This window comes from Lycium barbarum, chromosome 2 (assembly GCF_019175385.1).
Source record: "Lycium barbarum isolate Lr01 chromosome 2, ASM1917538v2, whole genome shotgun sequence".
Taxonomy (NCBI): domain Eukaryota; kingdom Viridiplantae; phylum Streptophyta; class Magnoliopsida; order Solanales; family Solanaceae; genus Lycium; species Lycium barbarum.
Window position 1 is genome coordinate 114538101 of NC_083338.1, and position 21102 is coordinate 114559202.

At 39.4% G+C, this 21102-nt stretch overlaps 1 protein-coding gene across 1 annotated transcript; it reads left to right on the plus strand.

Moving 5' to 3' along the window:
- The first annotated feature begins 440 nt into the window (after positions 1-440).
- LOC132626826 (CASP-like protein 1E1) lies at positions 441-3459 on the plus strand. The gene is made up of 2 exons (XM_060341828.1): positions 441-755; positions 2902-3459. Exons 1-2 carry the CDS (start codon positions 517-519, stop codon positions 3242-3244), a joined length of 582 nt encoding a protein of 193 aa, XP_060197811.1. The 5' UTR covers positions 441-516; the 3' UTR covers positions 3245-3459.
- The last annotated feature ends 17643 nt before the right edge of the window (positions 3460-21102 follow it).

Below are 21102 nucleotides of genomic sequence, written 5' to 3' on the forward strand. Positions count from 1 at the left end.
GGAATCTTGACACACGACTAATTATTGGTCAAAGTATGGAAAAAAACACTAAGTGTTGCAAAAAATAAAGTTGGCCAATTTTTTTTTTTTTGTACTCTTTTCTATAACGCATTATTTTACTGCGTTATAGATTTTTTTTTTTTAACTGCTTCTATAACGCAGTAAAATACTACGCTATAGCACTTAACGGCTCTGTCTCCGTGAAGCGCTATAACGCAGTATTTTACTGCGATAAAGGTATTTTTATAACTTTTTTTTTGTTGAAATATTTTGGTTCAAAGTGATTTTTTTTAGGGCATTTTGGTTCCGAACTCCATCGATAAGTCCCCATAATAATAAAGCCCAAAATCAAACCCCACTAGTTTCTCTTTCACACACGTGACAGTTTTTATTGTCCACTAGACTTTCTACATTTAATACTATATAAACCCTTGACCTCCACATTCCAGAAACAACACCCTTCCATATTCAGATTTCTCTTCTTTGAATATTTTCACAGCTTCTCTTGATTGAACAATGGAGACACAAAGCATTATGAATGGAGGAGCTGGAAAAGATGTTGGGGTTGCTAACAAACAAAGCATGAGATGGACAGACTTTGGTTTGAGGTTTTTGGCCTTTGTACTCACACTTGTTGCTGCCATTGTTCTTGGAGTTAGCAAACAGACTGAGCTTGTTCCTGTCCAGTTGGTTCCCACATTGCCGCCGATCAACGTTCCGGCATTCGCTAAATGGCATCATATGTCCGCCTTTGTGTAAGCATTCCTTCTATCCTTTTTTTTTTTTTAATCTTTCATTCGGTTATACAGACATAATATAAGTGAACTCGGGATTTTAAGTTTACGATTTCAGAATTGTAGTTCTAAATTAAAAACTTATACATATTATATAAATTTCTTAAGCCTGATTGATATAAAGGTTCGAACCAAAATGACCGAGTTCTTCCAAACCTGCACCTACATTCTAGCTCCGCAGTTGACAACACGAAATATAGTATGATATCTAAAGAAATACAAATATGACAAGTGATATATTTTTCTACTTCTATATAAATTTTGTATATGTAACACTTTAGGTAAATCTCATGATAAATCTGATAAAAAATGCTAGATGCACACGCTTAGATTCAAAGAGGACAATATTATATTAGTTGTTATAACACCTATTTTTTCCGCGAGAAGTGAATGAATTGGCAGTTGGTCTTGTATATTGGATTGTCGACGGCGATGTTACGAAAAGTATGTACGAGCAACCAATATATATATCTTGCTACCCAAAGGGGACTTTTTCTACTCCCTATTAGTTTTGTCGAGGGAAAAAATACAAGGTTATAGAAAGATAGTGACTCATAATTACCGCTGAGAATGAAATACTAGTTGTATTTAAGTTATATCTGGTAAATTTTCATGTATACTAAATTATCAATTTTTTTTTTTTGCACGGATTGTCCTTCATTTGGGGTGGTCTTTAACTTTTTGCCCTTCAAATTGGTGGTCTTTAAGTTTTACCCCTCGCCTAATACCCCGAGGTTATGGGTTCGAATCCCAACCCAATAAAAAAAAATCGCAAGACAGACTTTGCAAAATTCTGTCTCGAAGCAGATTTGCAAATTCTGCCTTACCGCAGAATATGTAATTTAAAGACCACCCCTAGCGAAGGCAATTCTGCAAACAGTATCAATATTTTTTATACCCATTTTTTGCATAGACATCAAACAAGTTTTCTGGTACAGTTAATCTAAGCACTAGTACCAGCTGAATCTATGACAAAATACTCATTATTTGTCTCTAGCTAACTTATAACTTAGTCAACAAAATTATTTAGTGAGTTTTATAATTTTTGAGATCAATTCAAAATTATTCAAAGTTTATTTTCTTGACAGGAATTTCATTTTAGACATTAATTAACTTAAATAGTTCATAAAACTAAATTCTTTAAGTCGTAAATATCTTTTTTTTTTTTTTTAATAAGTTATCCAGACAAAACCAGTTTCATTTTCTCTCTCTTCTTTTCTTCCTTCTCTCTCTGTTTGAGTTGACGAGCCACGTTTACATTTTTCCTAAAAATTTCACAAATTCTCTGATAATTTACGTAGCCTAACTCCTAGTAATATCTTTAACGTCCGTCTTGACCTCATTCTCTTGGATTTCATTTAGTTTTCTATTATAAATGTAATTTATTCAATTTCTCATGACAATAGTGACGAGTGATGATATAATGATATTTTGTTCTCCACTAAGTTGACCCGAAAAATATGCCCAAAATCTTGGATAAGAGTTACTAGTTGGCTAACATGTGCCCCAGTTTCTCTCCATTATCCACAGAAATTGTGCCAAATTAATACGAATATACAATACGTGATCTATTTTGCACTTTTGTTAGGAACGAAACACCTTCACGTGTATGTAAACTGATTTCTTTTTAAAACAACTCTGTTTGACATATTTTGCTTATAGAAATTAGACTAATTATCATAGGTAAATCTGATTAGTTTAGTTTAATACTTAAATAGTAAAGCTGCACGAAAAATACTATTCCCTCCATCCCAATTTATATGATGTAGTTTGACTGAGCACAGAGTTTAAGAAATAACGGAAAACTTTTGAATCTTGTGGTCTAAAAAGAGCAAAAAATATTTGTGTGGTGATAGATCATCTCATTAAGCTTAAAAGATAAAGTTGAAAGTTAAACTATTGCTAAATTTGGAAAAGTGTAATTCTTTTTGGGACAAACCAAAAAAGAAAGTATGTCATATAAATTGAAACAGTACTATTATAAATTACTAGGAGTATATTTTTCTCCAAAACATAAAGGATTCGGTGACGATGTCTTGAAACAAGAGTGTTACTTCTACGATATAATTGATGAGTGTTTCTAAATTATGAATAAATAAAATTTCAGGTACTTTGTGGTGGTGAATGCAATAGCATGTGCCTATGCAGCTATGTCCTTAGTCCTTTCAATGGCCAATAGGGCAAAAATGAATGGTCTTTCCCTAACAATCATTCTCTTGGACCTCATCACGGTGGCACTGCTCTACTCCGGTGTCGGAGCCGCTGCAGCTGTCGGCCTCATCGGATATAAAGGGAACTCCCACGTCCGTTGGAACAAGGTGTGCAACGTCTTTGGTAAGTTCTGTGGACAAGTCGCGGCGGCCATTGGCATTTCCTTAGTTGGTTCTATCTTGTTTCTGTTGTTGGTATTGTTTGCTATGTTGAATCTCCACAAGAAGAGGCATCATTAGCAAGCTGGTCCAAACATCATCCTCAGAAAGCATTCTACTTGTAAAATAGCTTTTCCACATACGAAGTTGATTGCAATGCCTGGGCTATGGTGCTTTTCTTTAACACGTGTTTGATAAATCCGTTGTAGACCTATGTGTGTTGCATTTATGCTTTCTCTAAATGTAGAAATATGGGCCATGAATTTTATGTATAATAGCTTCTTTAAATTTGTTTATTTTCTGTAGATTCTTGAAATTGGGAGCACAAATTTGTCAGATATGAATGATTGAATGCTAAGCGTCTAATAGAAAAGTTCTCTAATTTATGCCACTAGCTAGTGTGAGTGTATATTAATCCATTTGAATAAGGTCTTTTTGCCACACTATTTTGGCCACAATGGCCCAAATGGAGTAAATTCATATGACTATTTAGGTCAAATTTAATAATTTATGCTTACTTAATGTCATTTCTATCTTTTCTTCTCAAAGTTTATCTTAATTTAAAATTGTACAATAGAGGTGATGGTGGTTTTTACATAAGTGTGATCAAATTTGAGTCAAATTGATGTGGCAATTTAGCAACTCTCAATCCATTTATCTCTAAGGATACCACACAATGATTTAGATATTATAATTGGAATTACAGTCATAAACCTGCAAATCGAAATCCAAGTGATTATACCTATTGAATTGAGCTTAGTCTCCTCTTAATTTTAATTTGTTTTAAGAAAAAAAAGTCACGTTATATATGTAGCCGTTCGGTGCTGACTAATTAAAACAGCCCCTTAGCCCATTAATGTTGGTTGTAAGTTGTAATCAATACTCCCTCTCTCTCAAAATTTTTGTCATGATTATTAAAAATAGTTATCACAAATTATTTATTATTTTAAAAGTTCAAGACACAATTAATTGTTTCTTCTCCATTTTACTCATAGTAGAATTTTGTTATCAATAGAGATGACACGTAAATAGAGTAAATAAACATTTAATGGAGAGAGATTATAACTTAGACATAAATAAGGGTAAAAGAAATCAAATACCCCTCATAATTAATATTTCCTAAAGGGCGTGTAAAACAAACAAACAAAACGATAAATAATTTGAGACTGAGGAAGTAAATTCTACATCTATTAAAAACGAAAATTTATTTTAATCTATTATCGCTGTCCAACTTCACCATCCAAAAACAACTCCATCTTCTCCAAAATGTAGCAACCCCATTAATACGTCGTCCCCTTATTACTATAATAATCTAATAACCTACCATAAAAATCAGTCCCTACCTTATTAATTTCAGCCTCAATACAAAAGCAGAACCTAATTATTCCACCACATGTATAAACATTTTCGCAAGTACCTCTCCACATCCTCACTCGTTAGAGAGAAAAAAAAATAGCAAAGACATTTTCTCAAACACCACCAATTGTAAAATACCAACCTTCCATTAATGCCCCTGTTCCATCACCACCATTTCAGTGCACAAAATCATGTTTAGATCTGAAAAAAAAAAAAAAACAATCCATCGCAGAACTTAAAACAAGAAAAGCAATAGTATGTGTGCGTTAGAAAGAAAATAGATAGAATGTAGAGTGTGTGTGTAAATATATATAGGTGTATACACTATGTATATGTGCATGTGTAAATATCCACCGTTGTCCACTGTGCTCCTTCACGTCATTTTTTCTGTATAATATGTGTAAAATAAATGTACGATAAATTTATGATCTGTGCCTAATGTATGTGACTGATTTATACACATATGATATAGTACAGTAATTATTTGGAGGTGAGTTTTTTTAAAAAAAAAAAAAAAAAAAAAAAAGAGGGGGGAATGGGTATTAAACAAGAGCAGGTTCAATTAATTACCAAAAGTATCATTTTGTGGTTTTAATATGCACAAAGAGGTTCAAAATGGTGTCCTTAGTGAAACAGGACAAAAGCAAATATTTGGTGAACCTGAAGGATAATATTTGACTTTTTCATATTAATTTTTTTTTTAATGGCTCCGTTAGTGAAAAGGGACAAAGGATAAACTATTTTGTAAACCACGTAAGCAAATGTGTTCCAAAAATTTATCACAGGGGCAACAGTGTGCCAAACTTCAAACAAAGGGTAAATATAGACCTTTCGCAAAAGTGCTGAGGTAAATATGGTCTTTTTCCCAAAAAAGTATGTCGGTATTATTATTCAGGAATCAAACTGTTTGTATGACCTTTAAGCAATCTTTAAAAAAATTAGGAGTAATAATTTTACATGAGTAATTTTTAAGTATTATTTCAAGAAACTATATATCAAGTCACTTCACATTAACCCTTTCTCCGTTCTAATTGGCTGGAGGGAGTATAAAGTTTCACTTTTCTTACAGCCCAAGTAACATACCCCGTTTTTACCCCTCACCCCACCCCCACTCACATGGATGTTTTTGTTTAAGAAGTTCACCTGAATGAGCTCTACACACCCCCACTGTAAATAAACCAGCAAATTTTTAAAATCACTTAGGATAATCATCACCGTTAATCGAATAATGACTGCTGAAATTCAAACAACTGAACAAGTGATCAATCACCATGCAAGTCCCCAAAAGCAAATACACATATAACAAAATTTCCAACTGCAACAGAACCAAAAGATTATCATTTGTTGGTGCAAAACTGCAAGTATCATTTGTGAATATTTTAACAAGATAAGTAGAATGCAGATAATACAAAGCCTTGTCAATCCGTCGAAATTTGATAGAAGCACAAAATCATGTCAATCTGATAGACATTTTGAGTTATCCAACAAGATAGCTAGATATAGCATGAAGTCCTACTAATTTGTCATGACTTGAATGTCATTGTTTTGAAATGTATTTTTTTTCTTTTGTAACTTTTAGATCATAAAATAAAGACATTATGAGTGAAAATCTGAAATCTTGACAATTTGGTAGAGTTTGTGAGCTATCCAACCGATTTATTGTAACCATTTTAAAATCAAAGCATGACAATTTGATAGATTATGTGAGCTATCTTACCGATTTATCACGATCACAAAAAGGTCATTTCTGAACAAATATATCAAGAGGGGACATAAAAAATCTAAATACAGCCACAGAAGTATCCGTTTTGTGCAAATCATTCCACTTCATATCTATATTAAACAAATAAATTACATAACATGCCTTCACATATAATGTTATGACTAATTAAATCATGTCTAATTATTACACATTCTCACTCAATAATAAAGTGTTAGTTTAATCAACCTAAGTTTTTATCGATATCATACAACGTTCGTCATAAACATTTACTTATAGTCAGCTATGATCATTAATCAAACAGTTAACGAATAGATCAGTGCAGAGTCATTCGCCATTTTGATCATGAAATATTTCTCCATCTGTCTAAAGAATGTTATCGTTCAGCAATCAAACAGTTTACATGACTTTTGAAAATTCTTTAAACCTTAGTTATATAAACAGTGATATTTTGTATTAAAAAATTTAATTTTTAAGTACGTTAAATTTATTTAACCCTTTCTCCATTCTTATTGGCTAGAGGGAGTATAAAGTTTCAGTTTTCTTACAGCCCAAGTACCATACCCCCTACCCCTTTTTTACCCCTCACCCCACCCCCACCCACATGGATGTTTGTTTGAGCAGTTCACCTGAATGAGCAATTCTACTCTACACACCTGCACTGTAAATAAATTGACCAGCAAATCTTGAAAAATCTTAAGATAATCATGACCGTTGATCAAATAATGGACAGGTGAGATTCAAACAAGTGATCAATCACCATGCAAATACACATACACACAACAAAATTTCCTACTGCAACAGAATCAAATTAAAGATTATATCATTCGTTGGCGCAAAACTGCAAATATCATATATTCTAACCGACTTCCTGCTTCTTGTTTTTGGCCTATATATAGAGAGAGATATACTCCAGTGTACATTGTATACAGTAGTAATACATATATAGTAGTAGTATGTCAATGTGGAAAGAGATGATGAAAGATGAAGCTGATGAGGAAGAAATAGAAAGATTATTTATGGGTGTTATGGGTGAATATAAAGATGATTTTATGCCACCATTGACTGATTTTTGTGCAAAAGAAAAGGCAATGAATGAGATGATGGGTTCTTATTGTAGCTCATCAAATGGGAAGACGCAGAAAGAAGAACAAGGTGGTGTTGCTATTCCAAATGATGATAGTATACAGAAAGAACGTAAAAGAAGAGGAAAAATGGCTGAGTTGTACTCTGTGCTTCAATCATTGGTCCCTACTATCCCCCACAGCCATAAGGTTCCTTCTCTTTTTTTCTCTTCTTCGAGTTCATCTATGTGTTGTAATTTGGTTCAGTCTCTTTGTGATTTTTGTTCAATTTCGTAGTGTTGAGAAAAAAAAAAAAAACTCATTTAGATCCTTACAGTACCTCTGATTATAGATCATTTTGGGTCATCTACATTTGTCATTGCAATAAATGACACAAAATAAATTAAGGCCTCGTATTGCTGTTTGGCTTTAGACCACAAAATTTGTTGAGCCGCCCCTGGGTGAACCTAATTGATTTGGAATTGCAATGTAACTTGATTGATGTATTGATAAATATTTTTATTGATTTTCTAACTGACCCTGCCTCAAAAATCCATCAGTATCTGTGTGTTTCCTTCCCTGTAATCTTGGTATTGGGAATTTGATGATTTTCTAACATAATGAAACCAAAAGTTTGCATTCTTATAATAATTGTCTGCGCTTAATTCAGTAAATAAGAAAAATGCAGCAATTGCAACTAATATTAGAATTTGCTTCCTCGGGTGTAATATGGCAGTATGTTTCTTGCACTATGACATAGATATCTATGCTTGGTTTACTTCTCTTCAAGTATGTTCATGACTTTATGGCATGGTCTATAAAATGTAGCAAGTGAGTTTGGATTCTAGCTTCATAAAGAAGAACTGATGCATATATTGGGAACACTGGATACATACTAAACTAAGTCACTGTTTTTTTCGTTTTTTCTGAAAAATTTCAGGTGACGAGAGAGAAGATTGTGGCAGAATCTACTGATTACATCAAATGCCTCGAGGAAGAAGTATTAAGGTTGGAGAATCTGAAGAAGTCATTATTGGGAGAATTAGTGGTGTACAAACCAGCTTTATTTCAATGCAGAAACAGGGTTTCCTCTGTTAATGTTACTGTCTCTAAAGGATTAGCATTTTTCGGGATCCAATTTCAGGTCACACAAGGGCTAATGACCAAGATTTTTTCGGTTCTTGACAGACATCAGGCTGAAGTTTTGGCTGCTAATATCTCTGTAAATGACCATCAGCTAGCGACATTGACAATCACAGTAATGATAGAGAATAATGTAAGCAATACCATAGAGAATATTCGCAGAGAATTGCTTCTTTTTTAGGATTGGTTTTGTTATTTATAGGCATTGGTTGATGGGGTGATTTAATATTATCAAGTTTTTTCTTTTAGAAGGTTTTTGGAGATTCTTTTGTCAGGGATATGCACAAAAGGTTTGAGACAGGAAACACTTGTTGCTGGTTATGTACAAGTCATTATTTAAAGAAAATGCATACAAAATAGTTCAACAGTTTGTATTAGATTGTACTCCAAAGAGTGAAATCAATATACAGATGTTACAGAAGGAACAAATTTTATTCCATTATGCCTTGAATATGTAGTGTCATATCATACATTATGTTTCAATTGATGGTATCCTCATTTCTGCATATCACGAATGCAATGTCCCAATTCATTTCAATTAGATCAAGAATTACTTGAGAGCTGAGAATTTGATAAAAACCTCAAAACTTCTAGTGTCTTTGCTAGGATCTTGGTGTTATTCCTGCTGTTTATGTTTCTCATTCTGATTAATTCTTCCCCCGTCTTCTCTAAAACCACATATTTTATCGCTCTAGTTATTTCTTCTGCCTTAAGCCTCCCATCATCTGTCTTAAATAACCTCTATTCCGACCCAACTCCCGCCACTAGCCTAGCATTTAAATATTGATCAAACTTTAGCCTAGCATTTATGATCTCAGTATATTGCTCTATGCAATCAAAGCCACGATCCTTTTGTTTACCACTGTCTGATGAGGACTCAATATGACGAAGCTTGCTTTATTTCGTAGTACTTAAGAAAATGGATGCATAAGGGAATTGAACCCCTCAATGCTTGAACATACGAAGGAAGAACGCATTAGCTGTAGCGCCCCCCATAGTTTGGAAATGAACTGCATGAATGTTACAGGACATTGCCATAACCATAGCCCATGCAAAATTGATATCATGCATGATCAGGAGAAATGTGACCATGAGCTAGCCATGGCAACATCAGAATCTTGAAACTGGTTTCTTGCATCCTTGAGTTCTAAATTCTAATTATTTGGGACGAGTAAGCAGCCCTCAGATTTGGAATTCAAGGTTAACACAGAGTAATAGCATCTTGCTGAAAAGTCCAGCGCAAGACATATGGATCTCTTATTTATATATACCCATCGACCATCATCAGAAAACTTAGTTCTAAAAGACAATGAAGCACATTTAATTTACAGCAATATTTTCTCCATCATTCTGTTTTTAGTTTCTTTTGTCCTTAGTAGTTAGACAGTTGTTAGATCTAATCTCTTGACGTTAGATTATACATCAATTTAATCACATTTCATATCACTTCAAAGATTAGGTTCATTAACATTGTACAGTCAAAATTAAGTAACAAGATTAGACGAGGGAGGGTTTGCTCTGGTGATAGAGCCTCACCATTTCAACCATGAAAAACCTTTTATCTAAACTGGTTTTCACTACGAGTTCCGCACATTCTGATTTGGGATGATGACTGTTTACCCCGAATTTGGATAATCAATTGAATTTGTAAATGAGGTATAAGAACCTTTTATCTAAACTGGTTTTCACTACGAGTTCCGCACATTCTGATTTGGGATGATGACTGTTTACCCCGAATTTGAATAATCAATGAATTTGTAAATGAGGTATAGGATATATGATTGAACTTTAATCTATTTTGATTGAGAGAAAATGGAGTAGGATCAGCTATGAATAATCTGAATAGTAATCGATGATTTACACTAAACGTATGTGCCAATATATTGAGTATCGTTTGATTGAACAAATCTAAAGAAGAACACAATAAATCCAAATCAAAATCAGATAATAAGAGGGAGAGATTTATATATTTTTGCTATTACAAATGTTCTAGATCTGAAGAAGCTCACCCCTAAAAGTAGGGTAATGACCCCTATTTATAGTTTTGCCTTATGGGCCTCATACAACATAAAGCCTTTTTGAATAAAGAAAAACCCTAAAAGGATAAGATTAATCGTACGGTCTGACACCCATACGATTGGCAGTACAATGTGGTAGAACGGTCTTGACGGATCACCCGGACCAACGGCCACGATCAACCAGGCCAACGGCCACTATCAACCGGGTCAATGGCCACGATCAACCGGGCCAACGGCCATGACCAACTCGGCTATGGAGAAACCGGACCAAACGATGTCCTTCGCTTTCTTCGGTTCAAGCACTCCTCTGGTCCCGAAAGAAAGTCTTCATGCTCGTGCTTGTTTCTTTCTTCCCTCGGTCTCCGGTCTTACCGGTTTAGCATATATCCGATTTTTACCGTATACAGATAGTCCCCACACTTTCCGGACCGTAGTTTTATCGGAGTAACGGGAAGTGGATGAATCAAGAAACCGGTGGTTCCATATGCTCGTTCTAATCTTTTCATTTTGGCGGGAACAGTTGCATCACGTCCCTCTGTCATCAGCCACGTGCCTCGTCCCGGATGGTCAGCTCTGACAACCGTCGTAACGCACGTCGTTTCAAGTCACTTCTCATTAATTATGGGACATGTGGCACTCCCCGGTTGGCTGGGATCTGTAACCGCCTCGATCCCATGTCTATATAACACCCTTCACCACCTCATTTTTCCATTTTACGATCCATTTTACTTCTCCATCTTCAGTTCTTCACTTCATCTCTCCATTTTATTTCTTCATTTCATCATTTCTAATCATCTCTCATCTCATATTTCTCGTTGATTCATTGCATACACTACGTGAAAGGAAACAACTCTGCCAATTTCTTCACTAGCCGTTCTTGTTGAGTGTGTTGCTGCTGCTTCTTACTCTTTACCATTTTGAATTCTTTCTTGTCTGTTCCCTCAAAACTGTTTAACTTCCCCTCCGAATTTGCCCAATTTCTTTTCTCATAATCTCCAAATGTCTGCTAACACCGAAACCACTTCCCATGATGTTCCCTCGATTTCTTCTCAAGGAACCGAGCCGACTTCTCAACCCAAGGGGAAGATCGCCTTCGAAGCCACTGCTTTGGACATTGTACCGTCCAAACCTAACTACAACAAAGATTTCGAGGTTGAGAAACCTTCCCTGGTTTCCGATAGAGGGTTCGATGTAAGACGGTATCCCTCGTCCATTACCGAGGACAAACTCGATTTAGTCCGAGCTGATTGCGGATAGGATAACCGTCCGGTTCAAGTTTTTGCCGCCGGACCAGATGAATCAGTCACCGACCATTGGGAGGGATTCTTATACGTTTATACTTACCCTTTCACCCTCAAGCTCGACCCCCGATCGATCTGGTCATTTTAGATATGTGCCGGACTTATAACGTTACCCAGGCCCAGATTGGTCCGATTGTATGGAGGACCGTGGCCTGCCTCCGGCTGTTGGCCAATAACATGAAAAAGGAGTTCACGCTGGCCCACTTCATATGGCTATACTCCCCGAGGTTGTTCTGGGGTGGTGTGATAAAGCTCGCTAAGCGAAGCGGGAATCCAATTTTTTCAAAAATGGACGAAGACAGAGACCGGGGCTGGTTGGAGCGTTATGTCTAGGTGAGGGCCACAAACATTGTTCCGGCCAGTTACATGCCCTTTCCGGAGCGGTGGAATGATAATCGTAAGTCTCAGTTCTTCTAATAATTGCTTTTGAATGCTTTGTCAAACTCCAGTTCTTCCACATTCTCACTACTTGTCCTTTTATTTATACTAGCCGTGGGTTGGATACCTCCGGCTGTCCGAAACATCAACGAATGAGTTACTGCTCTCCTCAGCCAACATACCCACGAAGCTCGGACATGGGGACTCCTTTCTCGTGGCCGATGGGTCGCTCAAAACCACGATAATACTTTGCTTCTATTGGTATTCATGACATTTCTACCTCGCCTTTGTGTAACATCTTCGGCTTTCAGGTTTGCCCAAGGGCTCGGTGGACCCAAGACCGGAATCAGTAGCTGAACCCGCTACGTTGGCACCCGAGTTCGACTCAACGGGTACATCCCGTATCCTTGCTGCTGCCAATAAGAGGAAAAATCCCTCGGACAAAGGGCAGAAACCGAAAAAGAGGGCGAGGAGCGTCGTTCGGACTTTAAGAGATAAAACAGAGCCCGAGCTCCTCATTCAGAGGATCGGTCTGGCCCCTTCCGTTGGTTCTATTCCGGTGGGTATCACCATTTCATCACTTCCTTCAGCCGGGGAAGGACCTTCAGCCCCGGCATTACACATAGGTGGGGAAGAAATTCATTACCCAACTCCTCTAAGGTCGATTGAATTCGTTGATATTTCAGGTGATGCTTCTTCCGAAGAAACCCCCCTACAAAGGACAAGAAGATCCAGGAAGGCACCTGCTGCCGAAGCCGGTCAAAGGACTGAGCCGGTCCCCGAGACCAAAGTTCCAACGGATGTTGGTCCGCTGCCCGACTATGAGATTGCTGCAACTTCGGAGATCCCTGCCTTTGCCGGAGCTGCTGAGGCCGCTCCGAGTTCTCTAACCCCGGCTTCAAGGTCGGATGAGTTTGATGACATGTTCTCAGACACTCCTCCTGCTACCGGCAAAGCTGCTGGTTTTGGACATCTCCCGATCCCTCGAGCCACGAGGGCGGCTAGCCGGACCTCCGTACTGGAGCTAGGGATAGCCTGGTACGTGTCTTCCCGGCCCCAAGTATGGAACCCAGGAGGACCAGATCGGTCGTAATCACCGTTCCCGAGGATTGTAGCTTTTCGTCTCGCCCGGTGGAAGTAACAAGCTACCTGAGGCCGCTCGTCTCGGACTCGGACAAACGGAAGATGAATGGAGTCCCCTGGCAGTGTCTCATTAATGAGGGCATGCACGCGGGGAATCGAGTAAGTTTATCATCCATCCTTTGCATAATTCATTGAGAATTTTAGTTTCTCGTTTATTCGAGTTTTGACTTGCTTCTTTTACAGAGTTTGGTGCTTGTTAACGAAACCTTCGTCCGTGCTCAGCAAGAGGTTGACGATCTCAAGGGCCAACTGGATGCCCAAGGTCAAGAAACGGAGAAGTTTCAGCACCTTTTGCGGGTGGAGGAGGATGAGTTGAACCGAGCAGTTACTCTTTCCAACCTCCAACCCGAGCTCGATACGACAAAGGCCGAAAACCTTCGATTAAAGGGTGAGCTGGCCGAGATGGTTGAAAAAAACCAGCTTCTAGAAGCGGACAAAGTCGGCCTTAGCCAAGACAACGCTCTTTTTTCCTCAAGGCTTGGTGAGCTCGAAACCACCATCTCTCAACTCCCGGGGGGAGCTGGACTCGATCAAGTCCGATGCCACGAGCATGGCCGAAAAGCATTGAATGCTCGAATTTGAGAGTGTCATGTACAAAGAGCGGATGAGGGTGTTCGAGCAGAAAGCAGAGGACAGGGCCCGGGTATGTGACGAGCTGAAAAACGAGCTCGAAGAGACGGCTGATGCTAATGACCTTCTCAAGGCCGAGCTCGAGTCGGCTACTCAAGTCCAAAGGGTCTTCGAGGAAGAGCGGGATGAACTGATGGCAAAGCTAGCCCAGGCTGAGGCCGATTTGGCAGAAGCCCTTTAGAGTGTAAAGGCTGCCGAGGCTCATACTACGATTGCTGTGGAGTATGAACGGTGGAAATCTCGAAGGATCACCCTTGAGCAAGCCGGGCATGGCTTTGCAGATCTTCCGGCCCTGATACTCGAAGCTAAAAGGGTCGAGGAAGAAGCTAAGAGAGCCCTCGAGACTGATTCCGACGACTCCGAGCGGACAGTGTCGGAACACTCCGGATCCAGCCATACCAGATAGACCAGGGCCTGTACTTAGCCTTTTGTTTTTTGCCATTGTAGGGGTTTCCAGTGTAAAAACCTTTGTATAAATGGAACATGCATTTTTCTTGATTTTCTTTATTCTTTTGTTTGAATGTTTATTATGACTTTTGCCCGAATTGTCGGTCCTTTTTAAGGACAAGAAGACTCGGAGTCATTATTCTGCACTGTGCCTAAATATCGGCTTTTCTCTTAGTTCGGTACATTTTGTCCAGGAATTTGATCGAGTTTTTTGCCCGTGGGACTTATCTAATGCTTTGTGAATTCAGACGTCTCCGAATCACGATAGGCATTTTTAGGGCCGGTGTTTGTCGACTATTTTTTAGGGCCGATATTTTTTGGACACCTGAATCCCAGCCTTAGAAAAATTTGATATAGCAGTCTCCATTCGAGGGAGTTTAAAAGATTTTGGCTCGGTTCACTGTGACCTTGTTGCCTTTGTCGAATTTCTATCGTAGTACCCGAAATAGGGTATATGAATGAAGCGATGCCGAAATACGGCGATAATCACCGGGGTAAGGTGTTTTAGCAAGAAGTCATCTGAAATACCGTAATCCGAATTTTCGATAAATTTTGTATTGCAAGTATTTGTACATACATGATATGAGAATTTTGTTTCCTTCTGCTTTTGTCGTAGCAAATACTAAATGGACACGATTCATTCTGATTTTTTGGTCCTTACATCGAAACCTAATGCAGAAGGTCCAGTCTTGGTTTTACCGTAGCAAATACTGAGTGGACACGATTTATTCTGATCGTTTGGTCCTTACATCGAAACCTAACGAAAAAGGCCCGGTCTTGGTTTGTTGAGTTCCTCCGTTTTCCACTAACCGGGGTAAACCTTCATGTGGGTATAATAGTCCCCTAGTGCTTATCCGAGCTGCAAGATCGGGCAAGCGCTATCAAGCCCCCACTCGTAGGTCGTGAACCCGAGTTTCCGGGCGTTTGTCCTTGTCTTTGTCAAGTAACACGTTGTACTTGTTGTCTCATTAAAAACCTTGTCGGAAAACCCATTTTGGGACAAAACCGTACTAAGGAAAAGAGTGCAACACGTGTTTTCAGACCTAGATTCTAACTTTATCCGATACTTGACTTCCTGCAAAAAAGAAAAAGGGTAATAGTAAAACACGAGGTGTCCATACCTTAGCAGTAGTATCTCTTCAAATGGGCCACATTCCAGTTATTGCGCAACCGTTGTCCGTCCATGGATTCCAGCTGATATGATCCTTTGCCCGTTACCTCAGTTATCTTGAACGTTCCTTCCCAGTTCGGACCCAGTTTTCCTTCGTTGGGATTCTTGGTGTTCAAGGTAACTTTCCGAAACACCAAGTCCCCAACTTGGAAATGTCGAAAATTGGCTCTCCGATTATAGTACCTTTCCATTCTCTGCTTCTAGGCTGCAATACGGACCAACGCGTTTTCGCGAAGTTCATCCATCAGATCGAGTTTTACGGCCATGGCCTCCTCGTTTGACTCCTCGGTGGTATACCTGAACCGGAGACTCGGTTCACCAACTTCTACGGGAATGAGGGCTTCGGCCCCGTATACCAACGAGAAAGGTGTTTCCCCCGTGCTTGATTTCGACGTGGTTCTATAAGCCCACAGTACCTCTGGTAGTATTTCCCTCCAGTGATGCTTTGACGCTTCAAGTCTTTTCCTCAGATTTTGAATTATTATTTTATTCGTGGATTCCGCCTGTCTGTTCGCACACGGGTGGTATGGAGTTGATACGATTTTCTTGATCTTCAACCCTTCGAGAAAATCATTGACTTTGCCGCCCACGAACTGAGGACCATTGTCACAAGTTATCTCGGTCGGGATGCCGAAACGACAAATGATGTGGTCCCATATGAAGTCAATTACTTCCTTCTCTCTAATTTTTTCGAATGCCTGCGCTTCAACCCATTTGGAGAAATAATCAGTCATAAACAGAATAAAACGGGCTTTACCTGGTGCCCATGGCAGTAGACCAACAATGTCCATTCCCCACTTCATGAAAGGCCAATGTGACACCACCGAATGCAGCAACTCCCCGAGCTGATGAATCATCGGGGCATGTCTTTGACACCCGTCGCATTTCCGGACAAAATTCTTCGAATCTTTCTCCATTCGGTTCCAGTAATAACCGACTCTGATAATCTTCCGGACCAGGGCTTCAACACCGGAGTGGTTGCCGCAAGTCCCCTCGTGCACCTCTCTCATCACATACTCCGTTTCTCCGGAACCCAAACACTTGGCCAGGGGTCCGAAGAAAGACCGTCAATACAATTGGTCGTCTACCAAGCAGAAACACGCAGCTTTTTTCCTTAGTGACCGTGATTCTTTTGGGTCACTCGGGAGCTTTCCATCTCGCAAGTAGTCGACGTATTTGTTGCGCCAATTCCAAGTTAAACTCATTGAGTTTATTTCGGCATGTCCGTTTTCTATTGCTGAATTCATCAAGTGCACCGTAGTCCCGGGGTTGATTTCTTCCCCTTCGACTGAGGATCCCAAATTAGCCAATGCATCGGCTTCGCTGTTCTGCTCCCTCGGTACATGTTGCATGGTCCATTCCTTAAACCGGTGTAGTATCACTTGGATTTTTTCCAGATACCTTTGCATCCGTTCATCCTTGACCTCGAAGACGCCATTCACCTAGTTAACGACCAAAAGAGAATCGCATTTTGCCTCGATTATTTCGGCCACCATACTCCGGGCTAATTCCAAACCTGCAGTCATAGCCTCATACTCGGCTTCATTGTTAGTCAATTTAACAGTTCTAATGGATTGTCAAACGGCATCCCCGGTCGGGGTTCTAAGGACGATTCCTAGCCCGGAACCTTTGAGGTTCGAGACTCCGTCCGTGTGCAGCGACCAAATACCCGAAGCTTTCCCCGAGGTTAACAGAAGTTCTTTCTCAACCTCGGGGACCATAGCTAGGGTGAAGTCCGCCACAAAATCGGCCAAGATCTGGGACTTGATGGCTGTCCGAGGCTTGTATTCGATATCATATCCGCTAATTTCTATGGCCCATTTAGTTAGTCTACCCGATAACTCCGGTTTGTGCATGATGTTTTTTAGGGGGTAAGTAGTTACTACACATATCGGATGGCATTGAAAGTAAGGCTTGAGATTTCTAAAAGCACTTACCAATGCCAATGCCAACTTTTCCAAGTGGGGATAAAGGTTCTCCGCATCCCCCAAAGTTCTACTTACATAATATATAGGAAATTGCGTACCTGATTCCTCTCGGACCAAAACGCCCCTTACCGCTACCTCGGAGACAACAAGGTAAAGAAAAAGTTGTTTGTCCGCTTTTGGTGTGTGCAATGGCGGTGGGCTAGACAAGTCTTTTTAATTCTTGTAAAGCTCTTTGACACTCCGGTGTCCAAACGAAGTCGTTCTTCTCCCTTAGTAAGGAGAAAAAGCGGTGACTCTTGTCCGAGGACCTCGATATGAAACGACTCAGCGCCGCTATCCTTCCGGTGAGCCTTTGCACTCCTTTGACGTTATTCACCACCTCAATATCCTCGATGGCTTTGATCTTGTCCGGGTTGATTTCAATCCCCCGGTTTGACACCATGAAACCCAAAAATTTGCCAGACCGGACGCCTAAGGCACATTTTTCCGAGTTAAGCTTCATGTTGTACTTGCGGAGTACATCGAAGGTTTCCTGCAAATGCTTTAAATGGTCCTCTGTTTCCAGGGACTTGACCACCTTGTCGTCAATATAAACTTCTATTGTTTTCCCTATTTGTTCTTCGAACATTCCATTAACTAGGCGTTGGTAAATTTCACCGGCATTTTTTAATCCAAAATGCATGACATTGTAACAGTAAGTCCCTTATCGGGTAATAAAGGATGTTTTCTCTTGATCCTCTGGGTGCATCCGGATTTGGTCATACCCGGAGTAAGAATAAAGAAAACTTAACATCTCATGCCCGGCCGTCGCATCGATCATTCTATCGATGTGAGGCAACGGAAATGAATCCTTCAGGCATGCTTTGTTTAGATCCTTATAATCAACGCACATTCGAAATTTATTACCTTTTTTCGGCACCACTACTACGTTAGCTAGCCAGTCCCAGTATTTTACCTCCCGGATAGAGCCTATTTTTAAAAGCTTTGTTACCTCATCCTTTACGAAGGCGTGTTTTGCCTCTGCCATGGGCCTTCTCTTCTGCTTCACCGGGGGAAACCTCCCGTCTAAGCTGAGCTTGTAAGTTGTTACTTCCGGTGGCACACCTGTCATATCTATATGGGACCATGCGAAACAATCGGCATTAGCTCGAATAAATTTAATTAACTTATTCCTGAGCTCCGAGGTTAACCCCGTGCCCAGGTATACCTTTCTGTCCGGTAGACATTCGGACAAGGTGTAACACCTCATAAACTTGAAATAGGTGTGAATGTGTAAAAATCTAGTATTAAGATGATATTATATCTATATGAATCCATTCTTGATGAATTCGGGTGGAAGATGGTCGTTTTGAAGTCAAACCAACTAATGAAGTTCTTAAGGCCTCTTAAATTCGCCTAAGTTTTGGTAGGTCTGTCTTCTGGGCGATTTTCATGCAAATGTGTTGTGAATTTGGAAAACCTTCCTTCATGAAGGTTGTAGCTCTTTGCAATAGCTTTCCAACGGTAGGTCACCCAGCCCAAGAAAAGTTACGTACATGAAGTTATGCCTATTTTACCGAACACTGTGCAGAACCGACACATGCCACTTGTGAGGGCGCGTGCGATGGCCCCGCGCCGCACGCCGATCGCACAAAAACCCCTTCTCTGACTAATGATCTGAGTATGGTCGTGCGTTGCATGTGCGTCGCGTGACCATCGCATAACAGGGTCGGTTTCGGGTCAAAAAGTCGGTTTACGCGTTTTAAGTTATATCTAAGGTTTGGGGTTTATTTCCCCAGCACCCCATTCACGAAAACTTTCCCTAAAGTCAATAAGAACAAGCCCCAAGCCTCAAGAATCATACAAGGTAAGTGTTATCATGATTCTAGGTTGAATTCAAGTTCCTAATCCCTTTCTAACATGATTTTATGACCAAAACCTAGGGTTTGCAACATAACTCTTCCCAAAGAGATTCAAGCTAGGGTTTGGGTGTTCTTCATTAGAAAAGTGATTTGTTAAACCTTGTTTAGAAAAGTGATTTGTTAAACCTTGTTTAGCAAATTAAGGTATGTCTCTATTTTAAAAACCTTATTATGGATAAATGTCTTTTTCTCGAAAGTTCTTTATTGAATAAAAAGGGTGAGCTTCTCATACAAAACCCTAATGTATGTCTCTTTTGAACATACTGTTTCTATCGGTTTTTACGAACTCTTTGGTTGTAATTTGTATGTATCCCTTTTAAAAACCTTATTTTGAATGTATGTCTCTTTAAAAATAAAATCCTTTTTGAATATAAAGGTAATTTATATGTCTCTTTTGCAAACTCCCTTGAAAGATTGATTCTTTATAAAAGCATGTTTTGAATGATATGATGAATTGGTTTTACACTCTTGAAATTTATTACATGTTTTGATTAATGGTTAATGTGCGCGAGGGGACAAGCCCACATTAAACCTTGATTGTATTATCCTCTGTATACGTATATAAAATCACAATCATTTTCTTCTATAAGAGATGATCAGTGATGATGGTTAATTGTTGGTATTGATGATTTTACAAAGGAACTATGACAAAGGAATCTTGTTTAAAGAAGTGGAAACGTTTTCAGGATTATTTATGAAACTATGGATTTTCATAATGGCATAATGAACCTTAATGGTAAATGGTGATGTGACTACCTTGAGATGAATTGTAATTTGGCTTTTATGCTATGAACTCTGTTGATGTGATTTTGCCTAGCCATTCGGGAGGATGAATGGTTACCGAGGATTTCATATTCCGGTGTATATATGCCTAGCTACTCGGAAGTAAGGGTAGTCACTATGGATCCTAGTGTGGTAATTGTCTAGCCATTCGGGAGGAGGAGTGGCCACTACCGGGTTCGCCACCCGGGGTGTGATTCAAGCCTAGCTATTCGGGGGGAAGGATAGCCACCGCTGGGTTCGCTACCTGGGGTGTGATGTATGCCTAGCTATTCGGGAGGAAGGATAGCCACCGCGTACTACATAGTCCGGTGTGATGTATGCCTAGCTATTCGAGAGGAAGGATAGCCACCGCGTACTACATAGTCTGGTGTGATGTATGCCTAGCTATTCGGGAGGAAGGATAGCCACCGAGAATTATATGTTCCGGTGTGGTGCGCTATGCGCGATATGATTGATTCTTGGGCCTGTATTGGCATGTGTGATATTCTTATTCTCTTATGGAACTGTTGTTGACAATCATGATCAATTTGAAAGGCATAATTGAAAGTTATAAATTGACAAAAGGCTTTGTAATGGTTTTGATAATTCTTATTGAGATACATATGCTGAATACCTGTTTTTATATCGATTAATGGTTTTGTAAACAGTTTAACAAATGATATCCAGAGCCATAAAGTGGAATGACTGTTTTTTTATACTATCCTTTCATAACTGATTTCTTTATGTATTATTATATTTTATTTTTATAATACTTGTTGTCCCCGAGGCACTCACTGAGTACGAAAGTACTCAGGCATACCATTGTTGTTTTTGATGGTATGTTAGGTAACGGAGAAGAGCAGGTTCGTGATACTCTCGACGCTTAGGAGAACTTGCTGCTGCTGTTGATTTGGTGAGCCCACATCCTTGTTCGTGGGACACTCCCTATTTCATTTACTATTCTAGATTTCCGGGCT

Coding starts and splice junctions, on each gene's coding strand:
- LOC132626826 (XM_060341828.1), top strand. CDS start 517: ATGGAGACACAAAGCATTATGAATGGAGGAGCTGGAAAAGATGTTGGG. Junction 756..2,901: donor CATCATATGTCCGCCTTTGT/GTAAGCATTCCT, acceptor ATAAAATTTCAG/GTACTTTGTGGTGGTGAATG.